Source organism: Aulostomus chinensis, chromosome 11, assembly GCF_037954235.1.
Source record: "Aulostomus chinensis isolate RoL2024-O1b breed Wild chromosome 11, RoL_Achi_v1.0, whole genome shotgun sequence".
NCBI classification, from domain to species: domain Eukaryota; kingdom Metazoa; phylum Chordata; class Actinopteri; order Syngnathiformes; family Aulostomidae; genus Aulostomus; species Aulostomus chinensis.
Window position 1 is genome coordinate 237,501 of NC_141330.1, and position 24,647 is coordinate 262,147.

The window sequence follows — 24,647 nt, forward strand, 5'->3', positions numbered from 1 at the left end:
TTTCTACCAGCACATTTGCACTTACACCTGTTTGTAAATGCACTACTACAACTACTACTAGTACTACGACTACTACTAGTACTACGACTACTCTTATTGTTTAGCTTCCTGCACGGACGGCATGTGGAAGGTCATCTTTAGTTGGACGGCCGTAACAGCACCCCACAGCATCAGAGTGACATCATGGCTCAGCCTTTATTGGATCAACAAATCCATCCGGTGATGAAGCCTGAAGCACAGAGAGGACAGCAGCTGTGTGGCTAAAGCTAAGTGCTAATGGCAAATAGCTTATTAGCATCGTTAATTGAGTTATGATGTGAACAGATTTCATGTTGCCAGCAGCAGATGAACCCCAAATTACCCACAATGCATCTTAACATAAGGAAAGACTCGAGATGAAGAAGACGGACGAGTCGCTGATGAGGAGACTCGTATCGGGGGACTTCCTCTTCGCTCACGGGAAGTTTGAAATCTGCCCATCAACCTCTGCAGCAGTCAGCGGCGCTTGGTCATTCTCAACCACCACCTGCAGGTCAAAGGTCATATGAAAAATTCACAGTCTGCTTCTCAGTTTCGTTGTCACTGATGGAGCCTCCAATCAGGTCAGTCGGCTTTTGATCGACTCATGAGGAGCAGTGTCACGAGTCGTACCGATGACATCATCATGATCATCAGGATTTATTGAAAAAAACCCATAAAATCAAAAGTCATGTGAGGAAGAAAATTCTGTACGCGTCCATGAATTGACTTCAAGCAGCGTCTCAGGTTTGGGTGTTGGTTGTTTGCCCATCGTTTCAGCCAGCAAAGAAAAGAAAATCCGACCCAAAGGTTACTTTGACAATGGAGACGTCCCTGCTCAGGTGACATCATGACGTTTTTCAGATCTCCTAACGCTCTTTGATCATTGCTTCTGGAGGAAATGGACTTCCAAACGTTTGCAAACTATGAATGAGTTCAATCATTTTTGTAGATTTGTTCTCATCTTTGATTAGAACATGAAAGGCAGAACCAGACAGAATATTTAAGTTCATATTTTGCCGATTCGACCGCTCCATTCACCCAAAGACGTCTTCAACTCGATGAACTCAAATCAAAGATCTTACCGCGATGGGCACGTAGAGGTGGCGGCGTCTGATGGCTTTGCCCGAAAAAGCACAGACGGTCACAGCAATACAGACCTGCAGCACCAGCAGGACCAGGAAGAGGCCATGAAGCCCATGGAGAATCTCCTGAAAGACGCAGCACGGCAGAGTCAGCTGATCACCCTTCTACGTGCTGACATTTCACTTCCTGTGGCAGCCATGTTGGATTGTTGATTTGCTCCATAATTGAATAAAATGAAAATAAGATCAACGAAGTGCCGATAGTTTGAATCTGATTTGAATTTGTTGTTTGTTTCCTTCAATGGTCCAATCAGAGATAAGGATGCAGCATCACGTGACTTACATTCAGTCCCCACAACCACCGGGAGCACCTCGTGTAGTTCTGCACCGCATATTGGCCCTCACAGAACTCCTGGGAGGGTCGACTACCAGCCAGCAGCATGCACAGATAGGCCACGCCCCCCAGGCTGAGCAGCACACTGATGGTGTTAGCAACCAGACACGCCCATACCTGCATGTTATGAAACACACAATCTGTCCAATCAGAACGCAGGAGCTGAAAAAACGCACAGGAAGTTTCCATTTGGTCTGAACATGAAGAAATTGATGATCCACATTTGGGTTAGCGGAAGGCTAAGAGGAAGTAGCCGGCTGGTCTGGCTCCACCCATAGAGTGCATCACCATGGTCACCAAAATCATCTGCTGTTAGACCGCAGCTTCGTCTGGCGAGGCACAAGACACCAAGTTGGGACAGTTTCGTTTAGCCACAGCAGATCAGCTGTTCCACACTCGTCGTGATGCCTCCTCCATGTTCTTGCCCTGCTACGCTGGCATCACCTTCAGGTCACGCGTCTCACGGCGCTGGATCTCCATCTGCTGTATTTCTGATTCACAGCAAACATTAGGAATGTCCAATGAGGAATCAAGACTCACCAGTGTGACTGAGGTCTGTCTCCTCGCTGCCACCGCCAGCGAGCCGGACACCACAAACTGAACAAGAGCAGAGACGTATGTTGACTTCACATAACTCTGTAAACAACACGCTAGTCAGCAGAAGTCACGTACCACAGCGGCACAGCCAAAGATGGCGTGGTACATCAGAAACTCTGAGTAGGCGGCAGTCAGGCTGAGGAGAATGCAGAGCAGCCCGATGACGATCTGGACCACCTGACACACACGCACACACACGCACGCACGCACACACGCGTGCGCGTCGGTGACACAGTAATATGATCCTCATCTTTAGGTGTTGAGTTTACATCTCACTCTCACCCCAAGGACTTGTGGCTCCACCCAAAGGTTAGTTGCTGTCCTTTTTCCTGTCTTGGTCGGAGATGCTGGAGCAGGGGGCGGGGCCTGTGGCTTAATGTCAGCAGCCTGAAGTGGAAATGCGTTTTCATCTGGTGAAATGACCTGGGTGACAATGACCAAGCCACCAACAGTGGTAATGGACGAAGACGCCATGACAAAGGTCAAGGGTCGCAGGAGCTCAATGGAAAATCTAGGAGGAAGATAACATTTCAGACCATCAGAATACAGAGGAGAAGTGAGTGGAAGAGCCAGCAGTACACGGCGGTTCGTTGAAGTGTGAAGAACTTCTCCAGGTTTTAAAGGAAGCCGGTGAAGGAGCAACTGAACCGGAAGTCGCGTTCATGGTCCCAGACAGGCGACGAGCTCAGGTCAAACGTGACCAGGTACCAGGAAACACGGTGACGCAGGTCCATGCGACACATATCAGCACGAAGGAAAAGTCTTCGTCACTTCTTCTGTCATATGAGCGGACGAAGGTACTCACCTGCGGGGGTTCTGCAGCAGCTGGAGACGGACAGCGAGACCAACTTTCTCTTTTGATTCCGGAAAATGATGCTGCATTCAGGTGCTGCTCAGAAAGTTGGAATTTGTTCCTTGCGGGCAAAAACAAAACAAGTTCGAGTCAGATGTTGATTTTTAATAGCTTCTTTGATTTTTGTGGGATGAATCAATAATAAACTGATGACATCTGAGCGGAAATAACCACAAATGTAGTAAAAGGGATTTTTAGAAATACAACTATGAAATATTTGATTTGTAATTTAATGGACCAATTCACAGTTGAACTCCACAGACAAACAGACCACAGCAGAATCGAGCATGCACGATGGACTGCCTTAACTCTGGAACAATTCCGACAGTCCCTAAAGGCAGCATTTAATCGCCAGTCATTTCCAAGGAACTGTTGAGAAACCAGTCTCACTTCCTGTTGCGATCACCCAGATCCTTACGACCAGTAAGCGGAAAAGAGGAACATTGACTATCGCAGGTTCAGCAACAGAGTTTTGATTTGAAGGAGTGAGAACACGCAGGTTGGGGGCTGTGTGGCCTCAGCTGGTGGTGGACCGGGTCAATGCTGACCCAGCTACAGTGGAACCTGTGAAGGCCCTCAACAGTCAGGCACCTTCATATCTGACAGAGCTCCTGGTTCCCTACGACCCAGCTAGAACCCTTCGCTCCAAGGATGCTGCTGGGCTCCTGGAGGCTCCAAAAGTAGAACGGGAGGTGGAGCCTTGAACTATCAGGCTCCTCCCCTGTTGAACCGTCTCCCATGGTGGTGGTTTTAGTACCAGTACTAGTACTTTAATTCTCATATCCTGCTGAAGTTGATGTTTCAGAAGCTGGTAGATGTTATTGGTTGCTAGTTTACTGTTTCTGTCTTCACTCTCCTGTCCTCCATATTTCTTTTCACTTGTGTTCCTCCTTCCATCTTGTTCACATCCTTCCTGTCTGTCCCCGTCGTCGTTCTCGCGCGTTTCTCTCTGTCCCTGTTCCTTGAGTAAAACCTCAACTCATAATTTGGGGTTTCAGAACAGCTGATACATAAATCAACTCTGAGTTGTTTCACCCTCAGTGAAGCTCATGCACGAGGAAATAAAAAGTGCTCCTCCGTGACACACAGATTCACCACACAACCAGCAACAAATCCTCCACCCACGTCTCCACAGTGGGGTTTCTGTACATGAACGTGAGCTCACGTGCAACCAAAGCAGTCCTGCAGCAGCGGCAGGACAGCGGGAGTCTGTGTGGCAGGGTTACGAGGGTAGATTAGATTCTCTTTGAGACTGAACCCGACAACGCCATCTAGGGTTTTCATCCCTAGATAATGATTAACAATTGACCGAAGCACACAAGTCTACCAGACTCTGTATCCAGATGTGATTCCAAAAAGATATAAGATTTTATTAACATTGATGTTTCTTTCTTTCAAAAGACAATTCAGATTCAGAAAATCAGTGATCAAACAGTTAACATTGCACAGTCCAGAAGGGGGCGGCTTTACAGCTGTGGCTACATCATCAGTGAAGTTCCAGGCAGGATGACGGGACAAGGGAAGGGTCCACACACACACACACACACACACCAGGAAAGTGAAGGGGACCACCACCGGGATCAGCCAGTCACTTGCACCACAGTGGCACCAACAGCTCCTGGCCAAAAAAAAAAGATAAGACAGCTATTAGACAAGCAGCAGGGATATTCTTGGCCCGACTTCACACCTCACTCACTCTCAGAGGCCCACCCAGGAACCAGTGGTTCAGTCCATCTCAAAGAAGAAGAAAACCACAATGGACAAGTGAACCAAACAGTACCAAGTAAGGCCTGCACACACAAAATAAAGCAAATGTAATTCCGAACACGACAATGGGAGCTTGAAAAAAAATGGAAAAAAACAACACAAGAAGGCCTTGCACAGCGTAGGGGCCACTTCAGCAGGTAAACCCCCGGCGGGACGTGGAGGCTTCAGGGCTCCGGCACAGGGGGGAGAATGTGACAACAATGCAGCTTTGACGTAGGAATTGAATCCCATGCAATGCACAGAAAGTAGCCAGCTTCAAGGCCACGCTGAGAGACGGAGACAGACTTTGACTTCTTACAGGAACGACACCCTGCGGCGCCTGACACACACACACACACACACACACACACACACACACACACACACCACGCTCCCCGGCTCTCAACGTCCAGCCAGACGACCAAGTGCTGCAAGCGGAAAGCGCATCAGAGCCTGCAGCAAGCAGCAAATGCATGCCCATAAACAAGCTTGGAAATTTACCTGAGAGTATGACAAAGTACTGAGTACTGGACTGGCCCCTCACGCCTTCCTGCCGTACAACCGCCGCCGCAGACTAGACGGCTAAGCCTGCTACTAGGAAAGGTAGGAGGACGTACACCTGAATCAAATGATCCTGCCCACCTAATCAAAGTGAGGGAGGATCCACAAAGTGGGCAGGAAACAGCGGGGGAGATCCACCCCAAAGCAGTGCACCCCAAGTACAGAAAAAGAGGAAAAAAGAGAAATGAGCAGACCGGGCTGACACCCGTGCAGGGCAGAGAATCGCTGATGGAGGCAATTCCTGAATTTTAATCAGGACATCTGAATCTGGAATGTTCGACTTATCCAACATTTACATTTTCTGTGTGTATGTGGTCATGCAGGTGCAACCAAACAGGCACAGAGCAACTTGGCAGCAAACAAAGACGAAACATAGAAAAATATTTCAAACAGATTTGGTATCATTTCATCTCAAGAAACGGTGCCGTGTTGTTGGGGCAGCACCTGACGACCCGATCCCACAGCATCAGACACTCAACCTGTGCCATTTATCAGAGCCACATGCAGCGCCGGCAGCGCTCAAATCGATCACAGCTAAACCAAACTCAAGTTTGACCTCCAATGCAGCAAACAGAAAAAAACACCAAGGTTCAAGGACAGGAGGCCAGAACCAGAACCACTTACCCAGCAGGAAGAAATGGTCCTCAGTCAGAATGGTGGGCAGCCTGGTAGGCATCTCTATGGGGACATCTCTAGACCCGGTCACCCCCCCAGGACACCAGGGCCAATATAAGAGCTATGTTATTCACATTGATGTCACTTGACCATTCATCCTGTTGCTGGTGTTGGTTCAGTAGTGGGCGCCAGGCCATCTGAGACCCAGCAGGCTCTAGGGCCATGGTGGGTGGGATGATGACCACTGTTGATTTCCAGATTCTCAGTCGTCCCTCAGACGACATCGTCTAGATTGTCACTCCATCAAATGCTCATTGGGAAATGGCTGAATATCTGATCAGGTCTAATGGTCCCATCAGAGATTTCAGGGCTTCTACATCAACGAGCTCTTCCAGGACGAGACCCCAGGTGACAGGGAGGAGGAGCTCAGAGTGGAAGGAACCTGCCAGCAAGCAGTGAGGGTCATGGAGCACATTGCCAAGGTAACTGACTCAGTATACCTGAAGTGGCTTCATGAAACCGAAAACCCAGAGTCCTGTAAACTCCAGGTCAACTAACTGAGACCCCTGTTGGAGTCTTGGATGAGTCAAAATTGTTTGGGGGGAAAGGGGGGACCTGCAGGATAGCAGGCAGATGGTGCTGGTGTGTACTGGTTCACTTAATAAATTTTGGCATTTTGTTGTTGAGGTGGCACAGCGGTGCAGCGGTCATCACTGTGGCCCCCCACCAAGAAGGTTGTGGGTGGAGCCCCGGCTGCAGCACAGGGTCTTTCTGGGTGAGCCTCCATGTTCTCCCTGTTCCTGCTGGGTTCTCTCTGGTACTCCAGCTTCCTCCACAGTCCAAAGACATCAAGAGGGACCAGGTTAATCCAGACTCTAAATTGACCGTAGGCGTGGCTGGGAGAGCCAATGGTTGTCTGTCTCTCTGTGTTGGCCCTGCCATGGACTGGTGACCTGTCCAGGGGGAAGGCTGCTGGGATAGGCTCCACCCCCACCACCCTCAACAGGAGGAGAGGGGGAACATGGAGGGATGGGTTTTATTGTTGGACATTTTAGTCTCAAAGTACTGAAGCAGTGCAAATGCAAGTATTAGTACAGGACATTGACAAATATTATTATAGCCACTGAGTTTATTTGTTGATTAATCTCAAATGTCATTGATCTGATCATAAAGTGATCAGTCCTCAAATGTGCAATCACAGTTACAAGATGATTTGCAAACCCAAACAGATGGAAATTATTCACTGTTGTGTAATAACCTAAAGAGAAAAGATGAAGAGAAACCAAAAAAAATTCAGTTTAAAATGAGACGAGCAGCATAAAGACAGAACATCTCATCAAAGAACCTCCAGATGATGTAAAACAACAAAATAGGACTATTTACACAATGAGAAACTTATTTTAATAAAACATTTTCAAATAATTCCATTACTTCAGATATTATTTAAAACATCTGTTTTTTTAGATGCTTAAAACCTAAACTAGAAGACAACTAACAGGTGGATGCTACCGAATGCTATGCAAAAAGCCAAGCTTGCTATCCAGCAACTAATTGATAATGAAATCAATAATTCCAAATGCAATCTTGTTTTAACTGTCAAAGGTAAATATATTTGTTGTTTTTGTTGCTAATTGTTGGTTTTTGAGAGTTCTTTAAAAAGGGATTATCACTAAAACATGGAGGCCTCAAGTCAATGAGAAAGACATTAATCTCTTTATCTTCATCGTCAGATCTCTCGTCTTCCATAGGGAGGAAAAGCGCTTGGCTGCCATCTCTTGGTTTTCTTTGGACCCGTTTATGTTGTAACTTGATGCTACAGTAGCCTGCACGTTTCATGATGTTTTGACTGTCAGTGTGAGGTCACTCCACCTTCTCTGCACCAGTTGTGTCACATGACTACCAAAGTGCTGCAGACAGTCTAGCATCTGCTTCCAGTTGTAAATCCTGTTAATGACTTGACCAGGAGGCGGCGACTGCTGGGAACATGGCAGCAAGTTGTCCTGTCAGTGAAACAGAGTTACACCACCACCTTTACCTCGGGGTCACCATCCTTTGGGCTGCTGTGCAAGCAATGTGTCCCTTCGCCTTGCTCAGCAGCCCTCTGACTGAAGAGACAGGTCAGTTCAGAGTTTGTCTTCTGTTGTTGCCACACACGGAATCCTACAAGCATCAGCATGCAGATGCACACTGCCAGCATGAGCGACACCACAACCAGCTCACTGTAGTAGCTCCTCTCTTTGACAAACAGGAGCTCCTTCAAACAATCTCTTTTGGATGTTGTATTGCCATGAGTGTCTGTCTCACATTCAGGGAGGATGAATTTGCCATTCTTGGTTTGTATCACATCAACGTCTCCTGCAGGACGGTTTGTAGAAGCCAGCTCGTCAGCTGGCTCTTGGTCTCCTGCAGACATTGAAGGGTGCGCCATGGAGTGGGGGGAAGCAATATGTTGGACATTATAGCTCACCATTACTTCCTTGTGCCCACCTTCTTCAGCCTCACAGTGGTACATCCCGAAGGTGTTTGTGGTGGCAAAGAAGTTCAGGCTGTTGCCATCTGATTGGATGAAGAGTTTCTGTGGCAGGACGCTGAATTGAGAGGATGTCCAGGTCAACCTTGCCAGGTTGGAAGGTTTCTGACATGGAAGCGTCACTGCTTGGTTCAGTTGAGTGTTGACAACTGTAGGATAGGAAAAGTTAATGAAAGATAAGTTGAAAAGTTGAAGGTCAAACTTCACATATGTTTATGAAATCTGACGTACGAATTGGAGTGGAGGACAATGCTTGTCCTCTACATTCCTCCTCCACATTGCTGTTGTCCAGGACTTGAACCCTGTGGAGAAAACAAACACGCATCAACATGTCAGTGACCTTAAGGTTACTGACCTTATCTCAAGTGTCACCTACATGTCATGACCACCATTTAGGCCACTGCAGAGCTTCCGAGAGCGGTTCCACCCACACAGAGGATCTCTTGCCAGGATGCACTGGAGGCATGATCTGTAGATACCACAATTGGCCACCGGGACAGCCGTCACACCATGAGATGTACCCACATATAGAAGACCCTGCAGGACACACAAGCCTGTGACCTCAAGATTTAACATTCATCATCAACACTTCAGCTGTGTCAACATTTAATAATGAGGACAAAAGTCTTTCTATGGTCGGGGGCGCCAACATTACCTTGGAAGGTGAAAGGACGATGTTTTTGATCAGCTGAGGCTGTGTGAAGACCTGAATCTCCTCGATGACCTGAGCGCCCCGATCAGTCAAAACCACTTTGTGGAGGAATCCTGACTCTGGGCATCAGAGAGGCATTCGGAAAGATTTCACAGGTTGGAGACACTGAAGGAAGAAGAAGACCTTACATGTCCTTTCAACTCACCTGAAAGAAGAAAGAGGATGTCATACTGTTGTCTGTTGGTTCCCTCTGTCCTCATGGCTGCAACACGACTGTACCGCTGCTGTGAAGACACGAGAATCGGACTGCCACCGAGTGGTGTCACACTTCTGCTGGTCAGGAAACTCCTCTTCACCTCCTCTAGCTCATTATCTGAGGCGGTGTCCAGCCCACACTAGAGGGTGTAGAAGAATTTTGTGTGATGAAGGAATTCGTCAGACACAAGAACCAGGCTGGAGACTCAGAGATGCTTACACTGGACCACTTTAATGGACGTCCAAGACAGATGTAGGAGGTTGGCTGTGAGATGAGGTTGAGTCAGCTCCCCAGGACATCTGAGTTCCTCCCTCATAAACAGGCACACTAGTAATGTCAGGCGCTACCCAGTAATACTGAACTAGAACATTCTACACAGATGTGACCTTCACGTAGTATAGATACAGCTACGCGTCAGGACAGTGCTGGCCCTGTAAGTGTCAGCTTCACTCTCAGTGAGTGTTCTGACTACAAATTTATAATTATGAAAGAATTATGAACAGCACCACAGGTTCACTCCCAAACCCAGGCCCAGGCCCAGAAGTCAGACCAGCTCTTTAACCTCACAGACAAATTATGAGGATGAGGCCCAAGAAAATTCAAACAGAGGATACCAGATGAAATTCCTTATCAGAGGAGAAGCAGCAAATTGAACTAAAATTTTCACTCTCACTCAATTAGACAGCTGAATGATCTTCCTGTGCCTCATTGTAGAACCACCATGGGGCAGTGTTCCTTGATTTACAGAGGAACCAGATTATGGAACGCCAATTTGTATGAAGTAAGGATGCTCACTCTCTTTACCTTGATAAATTAAACTTAATTATTGAATTAAATCTTAATCTTCATCTTCGTTGCCCTCCACTTATCCAGGTCTGGGTTGCAGGGGCAGCAGCTTCAGCAAGGAAACCCAGACCGCCCTCTCCCCAGCCACGTCCACCAGCTCTTCCGGGGAATCCTGAGATGTTCCCAGACCAGCCGAGAGAGATAATCCCTCCAGCGGGTCCTGGGTCGACCTGAGGCCTCCTCCTGGTCAGACATGCCTGGAACACCTCCTGAGGGAGGCGTCCTCACCAGATGCCTGAACCACCTCCACTGACTCCTCTACATGGAGGAGCAGCAGCTCTACTCTGAGTCCTCTCTCTTCTCACCCTGTCTCTAAGGGAGAGCCCAGCCTCCCTGAGGAGGAAACTCATTTCAGCTGCTTGTATATTCAGTCTTGTTCTTTCAGTCATTACCCAGAGCTCATGACCACAGGTGAGGGTTGGAAAGTAGATTGACCGGTAAATCGAGAGCTTCGCCTTTTGGCTCAGCTACCCCTTGACCACAATGGACCAGTTTAATGCCCCCATCACTGTGGACACCACCCTAATACACCTGTCAATCTCCCGCTCCATCCTACCCTCACTCCTGAACAAGACCCTGAGAAACTTAAACTCCTCCACCTGAGGCAGGACCCCCCCCCCCCCCGACCCAAAGTGGGCAGGCCACCCTTTTCCGGCTGAGGACCATGGCCTCAGACTTGGAGGTGCTGATTTTCATCCCTGCCGCTTTTACATTCGGCTGCGAACTGTCCCAGCAAGAGATGGAGGTTGTTGTTTGATGGAATTAAAGGGATCACATCGTCCACATAAAGCAGAGACGACATCCTCCCACCACCAAACTTGACCCCCTCCACCACCCAGCTGCACCTAGAAATTCTGTCCATAAAAGTTATGAACAGAACCGGTGACAAAGGGCAGCCTTGGCGGACCCCAACCCTCACTGGGAACAAGTCCGACTTACTGCTGGCAACGCGAACCAGACTCTCACTCCTCCAGTAGAGAGACTGAATGTAAGGGGCCATCCTCCCAATACTCCTGGAGTACCCCTACAGGGTGCTCCTGGTAACACGGTCGTAAGTCTTCTCCAAATCCACAAAGCACATGAGGACTGGTTGAGCAAACTCCCATGACCCTTCCAGCACCCTAGCAAGGGTGAAGAGCTGATCCGTTCCACAGCCAGAAAAAAATTACACTGCTCCTCCACGATCTGAGGTTCGACTATCGCCCTGACCCTCCTCTCCAGTACCCTGGCGTAGATCTTTCCGGGGAGGCTGTGGAGTGTGATTCCCCCATAGTTGGAACACAGTCTCTGGTCTCCTTTCTTGAAGATAGGGACCACCACCCCGGTCTGCCATGCCAAAGGCACTGTCCCTGATGTCCGCAGAATGTTGAAGAAAAATGTGTCAACCAAGACAGCCCTACAACATCCAGAGCCTTGAGATACCCAGGGCGGATCTCATTGACCCCTGGAGCTCTGCCACCGCAGAGTTTTTGCACTGTCTCAGCGACTTCTGCCCCAGAGACTGGACTGAACTGGAGGCCTCCTTCTTCAGCCTGATGGTTCCTCTAATCACTGGTGTCCACTAGTGGGTTTGGGGATTACCGCCAAGACTGACCCCAGCAGCTGCCACAACAATGGCAGAGCGGAACACGGTCCATTCGGACTCAATGTCCCCCATTGCCCCCAGGAACTGGTCGAAGCTCTGGGAGTGGGAGTTGAAGATCATCCTGACAGGTTCTTCCGCAAGGCGTTCCCAGCAGACCCTCATTACTCGTTTGGGCCTACCAGGTCTGCGCGGCATCTTCCCCTGCCACCTGATCCAACTCACCACCAGATGGTGATCAGTTGACAGCTCAGCTCCTCTCTTCACTCGAGTGTCCAGAACTCGGGTGAACTTGCACAGAAGTCCAATAACTGCACACCACTCGGGTTCAGGTTGGGCCTGCCATTCCTCCCAATCCTGCCCCTCCAGGTCACGCTGTCATTGCTCACGTTAGCATTGAAGTCCCCCCACTACGGAAATGTAGTTCCCCGTCGGGGGCCATCCAGCGCCCTTCCAATGGTTTCCAAAAAGGGTGGGTACTCTGAACTGCTATTCAGCGCATAAGCACAGACAACATTCCCTGACCTGAAAGCGCAGGGAAGCAACCGTTTCGTCCACTGAGGTAAACCCCAACATACAGGCAGAGAGTCTGGGAGCTACCAGAAAGCCCACCCTGGCCCTCTGACTCTAACCCAGAGAAAGTCCAGCAAAGGAGAGAGTCCAACCCCTCTCAAGGACTTGGGTTCAAGAACCAGAGTTATGTGTTGAGGTGAAGCCGACTATATATGGCTGATAACGCTCAACCACTTTCACTGGCTCTGGCACCTTTCCTGCCAAATAGGTGACATTCCATGTCCCAAAAGCCAGCTTCCATGTCTGGGGTCAGACCGCCATGGCCCCTGCCTTGGTCTGCCACCCAATCCACACAGCACCAGATCCTTCCGGTTCCTCCTGCAGGTGGTGGGCCCATGGGGGGATAAGTTCATGTAACCATTTCAGGCTGGGTCCGGCCAGGCTCCATGGGCAAAGGTCTGGCCAACAGACGCTCGCACACAGGCCCCTATTCCGGGCCTGGCTCCAGGGCAGGGCCCTGGTAACCCTCCAGGCTATGTACATGTTCTCTTCCCATGAAGGGTCCTTTTGAACTGTTCTTTGTCTGGCCAATTGCCTTGAACCAGTCTGCCTTGGGTGACCCTACCAGGGGCAAAATGCCCCTGACAGCTGTCGGAGAATAAGAGTCTCATCTCTATGACCTGTGCCGACGCTAAACATGTCAGCCCACATAACGAAGACAGGAGTCATCTGGGAAAGCAAGTACACCACACATACACATGATACAGAGATGCCCACGTACAGACAGCCAAGGTCCAAGATGAGTGTAATCGGGGAATGTCCCAGTCCTTTCTGGTTCTTGAAGATAGTGTAAAGCCATCACGCCATGCAAACACATACACACACACACAGCCTGACTACAGTATAAAAAGGTATGTCATGATTCTGCAACTTTAGAAGACATCTCTGACTGCGTTGCTAGTAGGGTTCATTGCTAAGAATAAAGACATCCCCCATCTGGCACCTGAGACTCAGACCTCTGATTCCTCTCATCCACCTTTTTCCGCCATGACACAGCATAGCTCCTAGGGTCCTTAGGGCACTCAGACTCCTCCACCAAGGTAAAGGGATGGTTCCAGGAGGAGTTAGGAGGAGTACTGAATTAAATGCTCACAGTAATTCCAACTCAGGTATCAACACTACAAGCAAATGACAGAGAACATTGCATGTCCACCTTTTCATTTCCCAATTGTACGTTTTGTTTGTAAATTGTTTTTTGTTTGTTTGTTTCTTATTTGGGAGTTTTTGTCTGATATGGACTGTCATAGGAATATTGAACCTTAGGCTGCCTGATATGCCCTTCCTGGGTTTCTTACTTCACCACCAGTCTGATTTATTTTTCTTTCCATGGCCCGTCTAATGACGGAGTAAAATCTTTGAGGATTCTGGAGATGATCAGAATCCTTCTCATGATCACTAAAGTAATTAAAACAGTTTGATTCATCTTACTTGCCCCAGGTAGGAGTGCTTTCCCAGCAGAGTGCTCCATTGGTGAGTCTCCTTGTTGAAGGTCCTGTAGCTCGCAGTGAAAACGTCCCGCACGTCCTGAAGTTTAAAGACGCACACAGCAGAGTCTCGACCCAATGATCTGAACCGAATCAGACACAGTCATCATGTCTTGTCCTCCAACAGCAATACACTCATGAAACACCATCATTTTCAGAGCTGCCAAGTTCCAGAAAATCCCAAGAGTGAGACCTCTGGTCAGTGCGCCCTTTTTAACGCCAGTTTAAATGGATTTCATGGAATTTGAGCAAATCTCAACTTTGGCAAATGAGCGTGTGAAATGGCAAGTGTGGTGTGTGGTGTGAAAAGAGGCTTAATTGCGTGACTCTCACTCTCAAAGTGTGAGACTTGGCAGCTCTGATCATTTTAGTTGTATATTAGCTTTATGATCGCAGAATGCTTATTGTTAGCAGCGTGTGTGTTGTTAGCAGTCTGTTTGTTGTTAGCAGCCTGTTTGTTGGTAGTAGCATGTTAGCAGCATCTAACTGGACTCGAGACATTGCAGCTAAATGTCCTATGATGCCTTTTGTTGATTTCTCATCTTTTTCCTACCCCTGGGATGTGAAGATGCCATAGAACAGAGTGTCTGTAGTGTTGTTGCCCTCTGGTGGTAGCAGGGTGAACATGTCCTGGACAATATTGAAGGGAAGCTGATTGGGAAACTGACACAACAAAGAGGCTTTGGCAAAGGATGTCCATTTCCTCTGCAGCGTCCTCTGTCCGCCGACATCGTCCTGGCAAACCAACAGAGACATCATCAGACATGGGTGAGGCACCTGTGGAGCCTCTACCACCATTCCCAAGACGTCCATCTTGTGTAATGTCTTGTCATATCAGCTGAGTAATGGGAGGAGTTGCACCTATCAGTTAAATCCAAACTAAGAGTCTAAAACAGCATCAAGCCTCCATGGTTAATAAACATCCTGTTGTCCATCACCTTGCAGATTTGGGCCACACGGGCGATCTGCAGCTTGTCTACGAAGCTGAACTCTTTCCCCACTTCACTGAAGAAGAAGAAGAGTTTCCTGTTGGCCGCGTCCCATGACCAGCTGACAAAGGTTGGCTCTGAAATGCAGGAAGTTATGAAAGGCAACTTATCTGTGGCATGCAGCAAGTGACAGAAACAGGAAAAGGAAAAAGCAGCAGGACATTTCTACAGAACTTCCTTCAGACATTACCATCCAGTAAGCTGCCCGAGTGCTGGCTGATGTCTGGGCGGCCATCTTTACTGAAGTGACGAGCAATCTGTGGTTCAACTCCTCTGAAGTCAGTTGTAGTGGCAGTGAAGAGTTCACCATCTGGAAAAAGGAAACAGAGCAGCTGCTGACATTTCAGAATAAAACCAACAAGATGCCATTTCAATGATCCTTCAGTGTCACCTCTCAGTGTCAGTTTTCTATTGTAGGAAAGCCGCAGTCATCCAATGCCATGTAATATGACATTTCAGTGTAGTTTCTGAAATGGCAAGAGAATACCCGGGTATGTTCCCAAAACACCCTGTCTTCTACATGACATTAGGACAATATTCCATGTTGGTTATTTTACCGGTCCACTGCAACATTACATAAAGGAAATGTTCCCATATGGTAATAGGTCATACAAAAATGTTCCTCTTAGGACTTTTAAGAGGAAAAAGTTCCCCTGATACAAATTCTACATTCTCAGAATGTTCTTAGAGTGTACCTGCTAGTGTAAATGATGTTGCTTTGGGACGTTCCATCATTTTTGAGGATAGAGATGATATTTGTTGAAGGGGTTCAGGGTGTTTTGGGAATTCTAAGGGGAACAAAGGGACACTCCCAGAGCACTTGCGCAACTTGAACATTAGAGGAACTTTCTAAAGGATGATACGCAACAAATATGTTCCCCTCCAACTTTACAAGGCAATTGCAGCCAACCCTGGGAGGTATAGACTTCCTTGCACTTCCTTACCTAATGTATGTTGTTGTGTTGTTGTAGTGTAACCAACTGTACCACTCTCTGCTCCCTTACTTGCCCCTCATGGAGATAAATAAAGTTTTCTGAATCTGAATTTTGAATGACCAAAATAATACCAAAACATCCAGAGGCTTTACTGATGCACACACTTCATTCAAATCTTCAGAGACCTTGTGTCAAAGCTTGTTAATATTTCTTATCATTTCAGGGAGCAGACTGACCAATAATGATGGCCGTGTTCCTCTGGGTGGGGTTGAACGGACACCGACCTTTGGCTTCTTTTTGTTGGCTGAGAGAGAAGGTCTGGGTGTCCTGAAGAAATGATCCAACACCACAAGGGAGTCAGTGAATCAATGAATCAGTGAATCAGTGAGTCAGTGAGTTGGTCTCATCTGGTTTGTGAGGACTCACGATGAAGGCGTCACGAGGGCTGTAGGCAAAGCTTCCGCAGGCGTACAGGTGGGTGGAGTTAATCTGCTGTAACACACTGATAAAGTTGGGACAATCGACCTGCAGACACACATGAAGGGAACCAGCGTTACGTTTGTTTCAACTCATGAACCTAAATGAGTCCAGAGAGGCTAAAACTGCCATTCCACCAGCCAATCAGAGCTGCATTTGCTGTTGACCAGCTTTACATTTAACTTGAAATGTTAAACTTTTTCATGTTCAAAAACTGTCACTTTGAATGTGAAGCACTAGGATTACAATGCCAAGATGGCAGTCAGCATTAGATAGGAAGTGCATGGGCAACGTCACGGTCTCCAAAACCATCACCATTCAGGCCAAACAGAAGCCATGGTTAACAGGGAAAGTCCAAAAGCTCCCGAGGGCTCAGAACGCCACCTTCAGAGCTGGGGACGAGGTGGGCCTAAGGTCAGCCAGGGCCAACCTGTCACAAGGCATCAGGGTGGCTAAGACACAGTACTCCAAGAGGACCGCTAATCGTTTCAATGACAGCAGAGACACCAGGAACCTAAGGAGGGGACAAGCCCTCTCCGCAGACCTATGACAGCTCCACCTCTCTGCCGAACCAGCTGAGTGACTTCTTTTCTCACTTTGGGGCCGACAACAGCACCCTGGCACAGGAGACCCCTCCTCCTCCTGGGGACCAAGTGCTGACACTATCCCTAAACAGCATGAGGAGATCTCTCAGAAGGACCAACGCATGTAAAGCCCCGGCCCTGACAACATTTTGGGCAGTGTCCTGAGAGACTGTGCTGATGAGCTCACAGATGTCTTCACCGACATCTTGAACACCTCACTGAGCCAGGCTGTTGTCCCCATGTGCCTCAAAGCCACCTCCATCACTCCGGTCCAGAAGAAGTTGTCTCCCTCCTGCTACAATGGTGACCACCCGGTCACACTCACCCCCATCCTCATGAAGTGCTTCAAGTGACTGCCCACTTCCCTGCCCTGGACCCTTTCCAGTTTATCAGTGCAACTGCTCGACAGATGACGCAATCTCCACTGCCCTCCATTCAGCCCTCACCCACCTGGAGAAAAAAGACTCGCATGTCAGAATGCTGTCAGCTGTGAATGCAGCTCAGCATTCCCCACCATAATCCCCCAGCAGCTCATCCACAAACTGGACCAGCTGGGACTCAACACCTCCATGGCTGCTGGACTTCCTGACAGGGAGACCACAGGTAGTTTTGGTCGGCAGCAACACATCCAGTACCATCATGCTGAACACAGGGGCCCTCATAGGGTGTGTGTTGAGCCCCCTCCTCTTCACTCTGGTGACCTATGACTGCATTCCAGCATTAAACTCCAACCTCTTCATAAATTTTGTGGACGACACAACTGTGGTGGGATGTCTCAACAACGTCGATGAGACATTCTACAGGAGTGAGGTGAGCAGGCTGGCCATGTGGTGCAAGGACAACAATCTCCACCTGAATGTGGAGAAGACAAAGAAAATTGTCATAGACTTCAGGAGAGCGCACACCCAGCATGCTAACCATCGATGGTGCTGCAGTGGAGAGGGTGAGCAGCACCAAGTTCCTGTGTGCGCACATCTCAGAAGACCTGTCCTGGAGCTTCAGCACCACGCCTGTACTTTCCCCGCAAACTGAGGAGAGTAAGAGTCTCAACCTCCATCATGCTGACCTTCTACAGAGGCACCATCGAGAGCATCCTGACCAGCTGCATCACCATGTGGTACGGCACCTGCACTGTGTCCTGCCGGGGCTGCTGAGTGGATCATTGGTGTCTCGCTCTCTCCCCTCATGGACATCTACAACACCTGCCTCACCCGCAAAGCCATCAGGATTTCAGGTGACCCCACGCACTCATCCCACAGCCTCTTCAGCCTCCTGCCATCATAGAGGAGACTGCGAAGTTTAGGGGCAAAAACCAAGAGGCTGAAGGACAGCTTTTTCCTCCAGGTGGTCCGGAGGCTCAACTCCCTCTCTGCTCTTCCATGTTTACTTCAAATGTTGTCTATGTATTCATTTTTTGTTTTTCCATCCTGTTTTTGCACTGTGGGTCCAAGAGGACAGAAATTTCATCTATGCTGTATGTCATGCATGGATAGCATATTTGACAATAAAGTTAACTTTGACTTTTGACTTTGATAGAATATCAGCTCAGAATTACAACTGATGAACTGGAACAAGTCTGAATGAGATTGTGTGAAAATCAAACATGGCAAGGGTTCTGAACAAAGCCCAGGTAAAGACATGAGGTGAATCAATGTTTGTATGAGTAGAAAATGTTTGAATGTCACATGACAGAAGTGTGATTTCAGTACCGTGGCATTCTTGCCCTTACGTTGGCAGACATCTATGTCGCTCTCAGGCGGACGCCACTGCACCTGAACAACTCAGAAAAAGAACATGAGTCAAAGAGAAAATAATTATTTACCTCTGACTAATTTATTTTGTAGCTGGAAATGTTATTTAGATCAAAACAGGCTGACTCACCTTCTTCTTCAGGGTTATTATGTCTCTCTGACTGACATCCAAAGAAATGATGGCGTCCTGAGCCCCCATGTACAAGGTGGAGCCGTCATCACTTAGCAACAGTGTGGTGGTGCTGTGGATGTCTGGGAGGCTGAAGTGGACCAGAGGTCTCTCAGCAGAGTCTGAACACAAACATTGGGTTATCACTGGATAACCCAGTCACGGGGGGGCTGGAGCCTATCCCAGCATCAATGGGCGAGAGGCGGGGTTCACCCTGGACAGGTCGCCAGTCCATCACAGGGCCAACACACAGAGACGAACAACCATTCACACTCACATTCACACCTACGGTCAATTTAGAGAATCAATCAGCCTCGTCCCCTCTTGATGTCTTTGGACTGTGGAGGAAGCCGGAGTACCAGAGAGAACCCACGCAGGAACAGGGAGAACATGGAGACTCACCCAGAAAGATCCCGCGCTCGAGCCGGGACTCGAACCCGGAACCTTCTTGCTGTGAGGCCACAGTGCTGACCACTACACCACCGTGCAACCCCATATTATATTATGTTGTATTATATTATATTATATCGGCAGCCTGGTGGAGCAGTGGTCCTCACTGTGGCCCCCCAGCAAGAAGGTTGTGGGTGGAGCCCAGGCTGCAGCACGGGGTCTTTCTGGGTGAGTCTCCATGTTCTCCCTGTTCCTCCTGGGTTCTCTCTGGTACTCCAGCTTCCTCCACAGTTCAAAGACATCAAGAGGGGACCAGGTTAATCCAGACTCTAAATTGACCGTAGGCGTGGCTGGGAGAGCCAATGGTTGTTTGTCTCTATGTGTTGGCCCTGCCATGAACTGGTGTCCTGTCCAGGGGGAAGGCTGCTGGGATAGGCTCCACCCCCACCACCCTGAACAGGAGAAGAGGGAGAAGGTGGAGGGATGGATGGAGGTATGGATGGATGGATGGATGGAGGTATGGATGGATGGCTGGCTAACGTTAGCTTCAGGTGCTGTTACACTGTGTTACAAGTGTAGAGCCTCAACATGTGACAGAAAGCCTGATGAAATATTGAGTGGAAACCTGTGATAGCCAATTAGAGTGAGCCCTGTTTTCAATCAGGCACAAATCTCTTCAGGAGGCGAACTGGATGGCGTTTATCATGCAGACCTGCGGTAGCATCACCTGAGACGTGGACATCAAGAGAAATAATTAAAGCTGTAAGCAGCATTGTGAGGGCCTGAGCCCTGGCCTGAATCCCAGGGTGTCCTGGTCCAGTGTGGAGGCCTTGTAGTTGAGGAGTTAGAAGCCTGAGTCTGATCAGAGAGTGAGAGCAGAGCTGAGAGCTGGCCCTTTAAGAACCCCTCCCCCACTGCTCTGTCTCTGATCTGTGCTAGAGTGAGAGCAGAGCTGAGAGCTGGCCCTTTAAGAACCCCTCCCCCACTGCTCTGTCTTTGATCTGTGCTAGAGTGAGAGCAGAGCTGAGAGCTGGCCCTTTAAGAACCCCTCCCCACTGCTCTGTCTCTGATCTGTGCTAGAGTGAGAGCAGAGCTGAGAGCTGGCCCTTTAAGAACCCCTCCCCCACTGCTCTCTTTGATCTGTGCTAGAGTGAGAGCAGAGCTGAGAGCTGGCCCTTTAAGAACCCCTCCCCCACTGCTCTGTCTCTGATCTGTGCTAGAGTGAGAGCAGAGCTGAGAGCTGGCCCTTTAAGAACCCCTCCCCCACTGCTCTGTCTTTGATCTGTGCTAGAGTGAGAGCAGAGCTGAGAGCTGGCCCTTTAAGAACCCCTCCCCCACTGCTCTGTCTTTGATCTGTGCTAGAGTGAGAGCAGAGCTGAGAGCTGGCCCTTTAAGAACCCCTCCCCCACTGCTCTGTCTCTGATCTGTGCTAGAGTGAGAGCAGAGCTGAGAGCTGGCCCTTTAAGAACCCCTCCCCCACTGCTCTGTCTCTGATCTGTGCTAGAGTGAGAGCAGAGCTGAGAGCTGGCCCTTTAAGAACCCCTCCCCCACTGCTCTGTCTCTGATCTGTGCTAGAGAGAGAGCAGAGCTGAGAGCTGGCCCTTTAAGAACCCCTCCCCCACTGCTCTGTCTCTGATCTGTGCTAGAGTGAGAGCAGAGTTGAGAGCTGGCCCTTTAAGAACCCCTCCCCCACTGCTCTCTTTGATCTGTGCTAGAGTGGAGAGCAGAGCTGAGAGCTGGCCCTTTAAGAACCCCTCCCCCACTGCTCTGTCTCTGATCTGTGCTAGAGTGAGAGCAGAGCTGAGAGCTGGCCCTTTAAGAACCCCTCCCCCACTGCTCTGTCTTTGATCTGTGCTAGAGTGAGAGCAGAGCTGAGAGCTGGCCCTTTAAGAACCCCTCCCCCACTGCTCTGTCTCTGATCTGTGCTAGAGTGAGAGCAGAGCTGAGAGCTGGCCCTTTAAGAACCCCTCCCCCACTGCTCTGTCTCTGATCTGTGCTAGAGTGAGAGCAGAGCTGAGAGCTGGCCCTTTAAGAACCCCTCCCCCACTGCTCTGTCTCTGATCTGTGCTAGAGTGAGAGCAGAGCTGAGAGCTGGCCCTTTAAGAACCCCTCCCCCACTGCTCTGTCTCTGATCTGTGCTAGAGTGAGAGCAGAGCTGAGAGCTGGCCCTTTAAGAACCCCTCCCCCACTGCTCTGTCTTTGATCTGTGCTAGAGTGAGAGCAGAGCTGAGAGCTGGCCCTTTAAGAACCCCTCCCCCACTGCTCTGTCTCTGATCTGTGCTAGAGTGAGAGCAGAGCTGAGAGCTGGCCCTTTAAGAACCCCTCCCCACTGCTCTGTCTCTGATCTGTGCTAGAGTGAGAGCAGAGCTGAGAGCTGGCCCTTTAAGAACCCCTCCCCCACTGCTCTGTCTTTGATCTGTGCTAGAGTGAGAGCAGAGCTGAGAGCTGGCCCTTTAAGAACCCCTCCCCCACTGCTCTGTCTCTGATCTGTGCTAGAGTGAGAGCAGAGCTGAGAGCTGGCCCTTTAAGAACCCCTCCCCCACTGCTCTGTCTCTGATCTGTGCTAGAGTGGAGAGAGAGGAGGAGCACCAGGACTGGAGTGGGACAAGAGGAAGAAGTCGGCATACGCTGGTCCAGAGGGACACAGAACACCATGTTCTTGGAGGGGTTTTTGTCAGGAATGCAGTGGTGTGGTTGTTAGAGCTGTGGGATGGATGGTGTAGACGTGAGAAGCGTTTGTTTGACAGTATGAACCTGAGAGGACACCGTCTCCCCATAGGCTTCCATTGGAAGCTGAAACGTGTCTCCCCCACTTTGACGGCTTATAAAATCCAAACCCAGTAATTCAGATAAAAACTTTTAATAACTTTTAATCAGCACAGTTGGGAGAGTAATGTGTGAAAGTTTGGAAGCGATACCATTGATGCCCTAGGAGGAGACAGATTTTGTTCGGGGAGTAAAAAAAGTCCTCATTTTGACAGTTTTGTCCAAATTGTGGACATTCTGTTGTAGATAGGTGAGGGGTCAGGGTGTAGGAATTTTGCGTCTTCATGAGACGAGTCCAACAGTGTTGGTCCCATGTTTGTGGGACATTCGTGGGAGGAGTTATAGCGCTGCAAATTATCCAAAATGATCTTTTAGTTGTGTGGCTCCCTAGGTGGCACTATTGAGTTTTTGGTTTGTTTGTTTTTAGATTAATGAATGTGTCGCCAGACCAGACAAGTGTGCCGAATTTCAGCTAAAATTCCTGCATGTTCAGGGGGTGAAATTAGATTATGCCCGTAACGTGCATAACGCGCATAATGCTCATATTGCGCGCTCATTGACAGCAAGAACAGTCCAGTACCAGGTTTTGAATGGTGTGGATGTGAAAACCGTGCCCAGGAGCGCATCTCTGCATGCGAGGCATTTCTGGTGGCTGACAGATGGACACGTGGGTCACGTTACCAGCATTGTTAGTTTTATTTGGTTAAAACCACACTGTTCTGCTTTCACGGAACGAAAAAAAGAGAAAGACAAACATAATAGCAAAATGAGACCCACAGAAGATTGAGACTCAGAGCCACTCAGTGATGAGAGTGAGTCCAGGGACAGACTGTCTCTGAGGAGTCTGCCAGTGAGAACCTACAGGAAGAAGAAACCATTGAGTGACATTGATGATCTGTTTTTTCATGTCTGCCTGTTCCCTGTTGTCAGCACTGTAGTGGGCAGTTGCTGTAAAAAGCAGTTTTCAAAGCATTTCCAGGGGTAGCACGGGAAGGGTGGGGCTATGGGGGCTGCAGTTGTGTGGGGAACAGACACCTGAAAACTGTAATAAAAATCACCCAAAACCGATTAAAAACCGTAAAACTTCGTCGGCAGCGCGCACCCTTTGGGCGTGCGTCCATTCCAGCAAGACTTTTAAGCCACTTTCACCCCTGCTTCAGTTCTGATGTTAACCATTAAGACAAAAACATCATCCTCCCATCTGCTCTCATTAAGCTTCAGTCAGTTGATGTCAGCTTATTGATCATTGATCAAAAACATTGGACTCACTGATGGGGAAGGAGGTCCGAGCAGAAGGCGGCAAGGCGGCCGAGCGCAGGGTGGCAAGAAGCAGCAGTGCGAGCCACGGAGCCATGATGGGTAAAGTGACGATGGTGATGAAGGCTTCCTCTCAGTCTGAGAGAGTCTGAGATGCACCACAACTTCCTGTTCCCTGTGATCCGAGGTGGGGGTTGAGCTGACTACCTCTTCCCATCATCATCATCTTCCTCTTCTACTCACCGCCACAGAAATGCAACAGAGAGTTTTGTGTTATCTGATAGACTTCCTGTCTCACTTCCTCTTTCAGATCTTCTACATCCGACACACACACTTCGATTGTGTCACATAAGAGCATGACAAGTCACATGACCCTTCAAACCTGTGTCACATCTAAAGACGCTTGTCTGTGTGGTTCCTCCTCCTGTTCTTATTAAACAGGAAATGGTAGATGACGGACGCACACACACTTGACTGTCTCTGAACAGAAACAGTCGAGTGTGTGTGTGATCTCACTTATTCCAATAAACCTTTAGGTTCTTGGTCCTTCTATATGGTTTTACGTTCTAGTGGAACATTCTACAAAGCCTTGTGACCTTAGACTTGACAGCGCCTTTAACATGGTTGATTACAGAACCCTTTTATCGCGCCTAGACCGCCATGGTGGCATTATTCTGTTGTGCACCTTACAAGGTGACCGCTGCCAACTCTGGGATGTGTAGACCGTTCCACTGCACTTCCTCACCTCGTGTACGTTGTTGTGTAACTTATGTATCAGCTCTCTCAGCTCCCATAATTGCCCCCCACAGGGATGAATAAAGTTTTCTGAATCTGAATTAAAGGTGCCACCCTCATGTTGCTCCAGTTGCATTTGACTGACTGGAGTTTCTCTGTCCATCTGGGGGAATTCTCCTCTTACCTGTGGGATCCCACAAAGTGCCATCTTTAGCCCTTCATCATTTTCATTATCTATCCTGCCTGTCAGTTCCAATCTCTGTAAGCATAATGTGTCCTTTCATTGCTTTAGGGAGGATGTCCAAATCTACTGTCCGTTATAGCCCAAATGAATGGACTCTTTGGTGCCTGCTGTTTTTGTGACAAAGACTTTGACTGACCTAAATTTCGAGAATCTACATGAAAATAAGACTGAGATTATTGTGTTTGGCCAACTGGAATGAGCTCAGAGCAGCGTTCTTTTATTCAACAAGCTGGTGTCACTTTCAATGTTGTTTCATGGCAAACCGGCTGCTCCTTACAACAGTAAAGCCCCGTCTGTCACCTACTACCAACTGGGGAGACCAGTTTCATGCTCTCTGTATTTGGGCCTTGACAAGTGTTCTCTGCACATCTTCAGCATTGCCAAACGCCGCTACTCACCTTTGGACTGGCACTGAAACCTGTGACCACACACCGGTTCTGGCCTTCCTGTTCATTTGAGCGATTTTAAGATTTTGATGTTTGTTTTGAAGATTCTGAGAGATCCCTCACTACTAAGGAGAACTCCTCCAGGTTCACACTTCAGCTTGAGCACTGAGGT

At 48.8% G+C, this 24,647-nt stretch overlaps 3 protein-coding genes across 6 annotated transcripts in view; all 3 read right to left on the minus strand.

Moving 5' to 3' along the window:
* nudt17 (nudix (nucleoside diphosphate linked moiety X)-type motif 17) overlaps window positions 1-46 on the minus strand; it is a 12,353-nt gene extending 12,307 nt beyond the window's left edge. For all 3 annotated transcript variants that reach the window (XM_086217448.1, XM_086217445.1, XM_086217446.1), the window contains exon 1: window positions 1-46. This exon is cut by the window's left edge and continues 206 nt beyond it. The gene's annotated coding sequence lies outside the window, so the exon portion shown is untranslated.
* Window positions 47-181: 135 nt separating this feature from the next.
* On the minus strand, window positions 182-5,354 carry LOC147252721 (membrane-spanning 4-domains subfamily A member 4A). Of its 2 annotated transcripts, none has more exons than XM_086217449.1 (8): window positions 5,195-5,354; window positions 2,900-3,008; window positions 2,377-2,605; window positions 2,170-2,271; window positions 2,038-2,094; window positions 1,447-1,614; window positions 1,104-1,229; window positions 182-526 (listed from the first exon to the last, which is right to left on the minus strand). In XM_086217449.1, the coding sequence occupies exons 2-8, from the start codon at window positions 2,974-2,976 to the stop codon at window positions 455-457; spliced, it is 831 nt and encodes a 276-aa protein (XP_086073575.1). In that variant the 5' UTR covers window positions 2,977-3,008; window positions 5,195-5,354; the 3' UTR covers window positions 182-454. The 2 variants fall into 2 exon arrangements, with proteins under 2 accessions (XP_086073575.1, XP_086073576.1); XM_086217450.1 differs by lacking the exon at window positions 5,195-5,354 and adding an exon at window positions 4,499-4,517.
* A 1,636-nt stretch (window positions 5,355-6,990) lies between these two features.
* On the minus strand, window positions 6,991-23,355 carry sema4aa (sema domain, immunoglobulin domain (Ig), transmembrane domain (TM) and short cytoplasmic domain, (semaphorin) 4Aa). Its single transcript, XM_086217451.1, has 14 exons — window positions 23,123-23,355; window positions 18,659-18,819; window positions 18,487-18,549; window positions 16,143-16,241; window positions 15,953-16,043; window positions 14,972-15,091; window positions 14,731-14,858; window positions 14,346-14,527; window positions 13,737-13,875; window positions 9,257-9,446; window positions 9,055-9,170; window positions 8,776-8,936; window positions 8,631-8,701; window positions 6,991-8,548 (listed from the first exon to the last, which is right to left on the minus strand). Exons 1-14 carry the CDS (start codon window positions 23,205-23,207, stop codon window positions 7,887-7,889), a joined length of 2,268 nt encoding a protein of 755 aa, XP_086073577.1. The 5' UTR covers window positions 23,208-23,355; the 3' UTR covers window positions 6,991-7,886.
* Between the last annotated feature and the right edge of the window lie 1,292 nt (window positions 23,356-24,647).

Excerpts from the sequence above, each read along its gene's own strand:
- sema4aa (XM_086217451.1), bottom strand. The coding sequence starts at position 23,207 with ATGGCTCCGTGGCTCGCACTGCTGCTTCTTGCCACCCTGCGCTCGGCC. Across the intron at positions 15,092-15,952 it reads GAACACGGCCATCATTATTG|ATGGTGAACTCTTCACTGCC; the intron begins GTCAGTCTGCTC and ends TCCTTTTTCCAG. Across the intron at positions 9,171-9,256 it reads CATCCTCTTTCTTCTTTCAG|AGTCAGGATTCCTCCACAAA; the intron begins GTGAGTTGAAAG and ends TCTGATGCCCAG.
- LOC147252721 (XM_086217449.1), bottom strand. The coding sequence starts at position 2,976 with ATGCAGCATCATTTTCCGGAATCAAAAGAGAAAGTTGGTCTCGCTGTC. Across the intron at positions 2,606-2,899 it reads CTGCTGCAGAACCCCCGCAG|ATTTTCCATTGAGCTCCTGC; the intron begins GTGAGTACCTTC and ends TCTTCCTCCTAG. Across the intron at positions 2,095-2,169 it reads TCTTTGGCTGTGCCGCTGTG|TTTGTGGTGTCCGGCTCGCT; the intron begins GTACGTGACTTC and ends GCTCTTGTTCAG.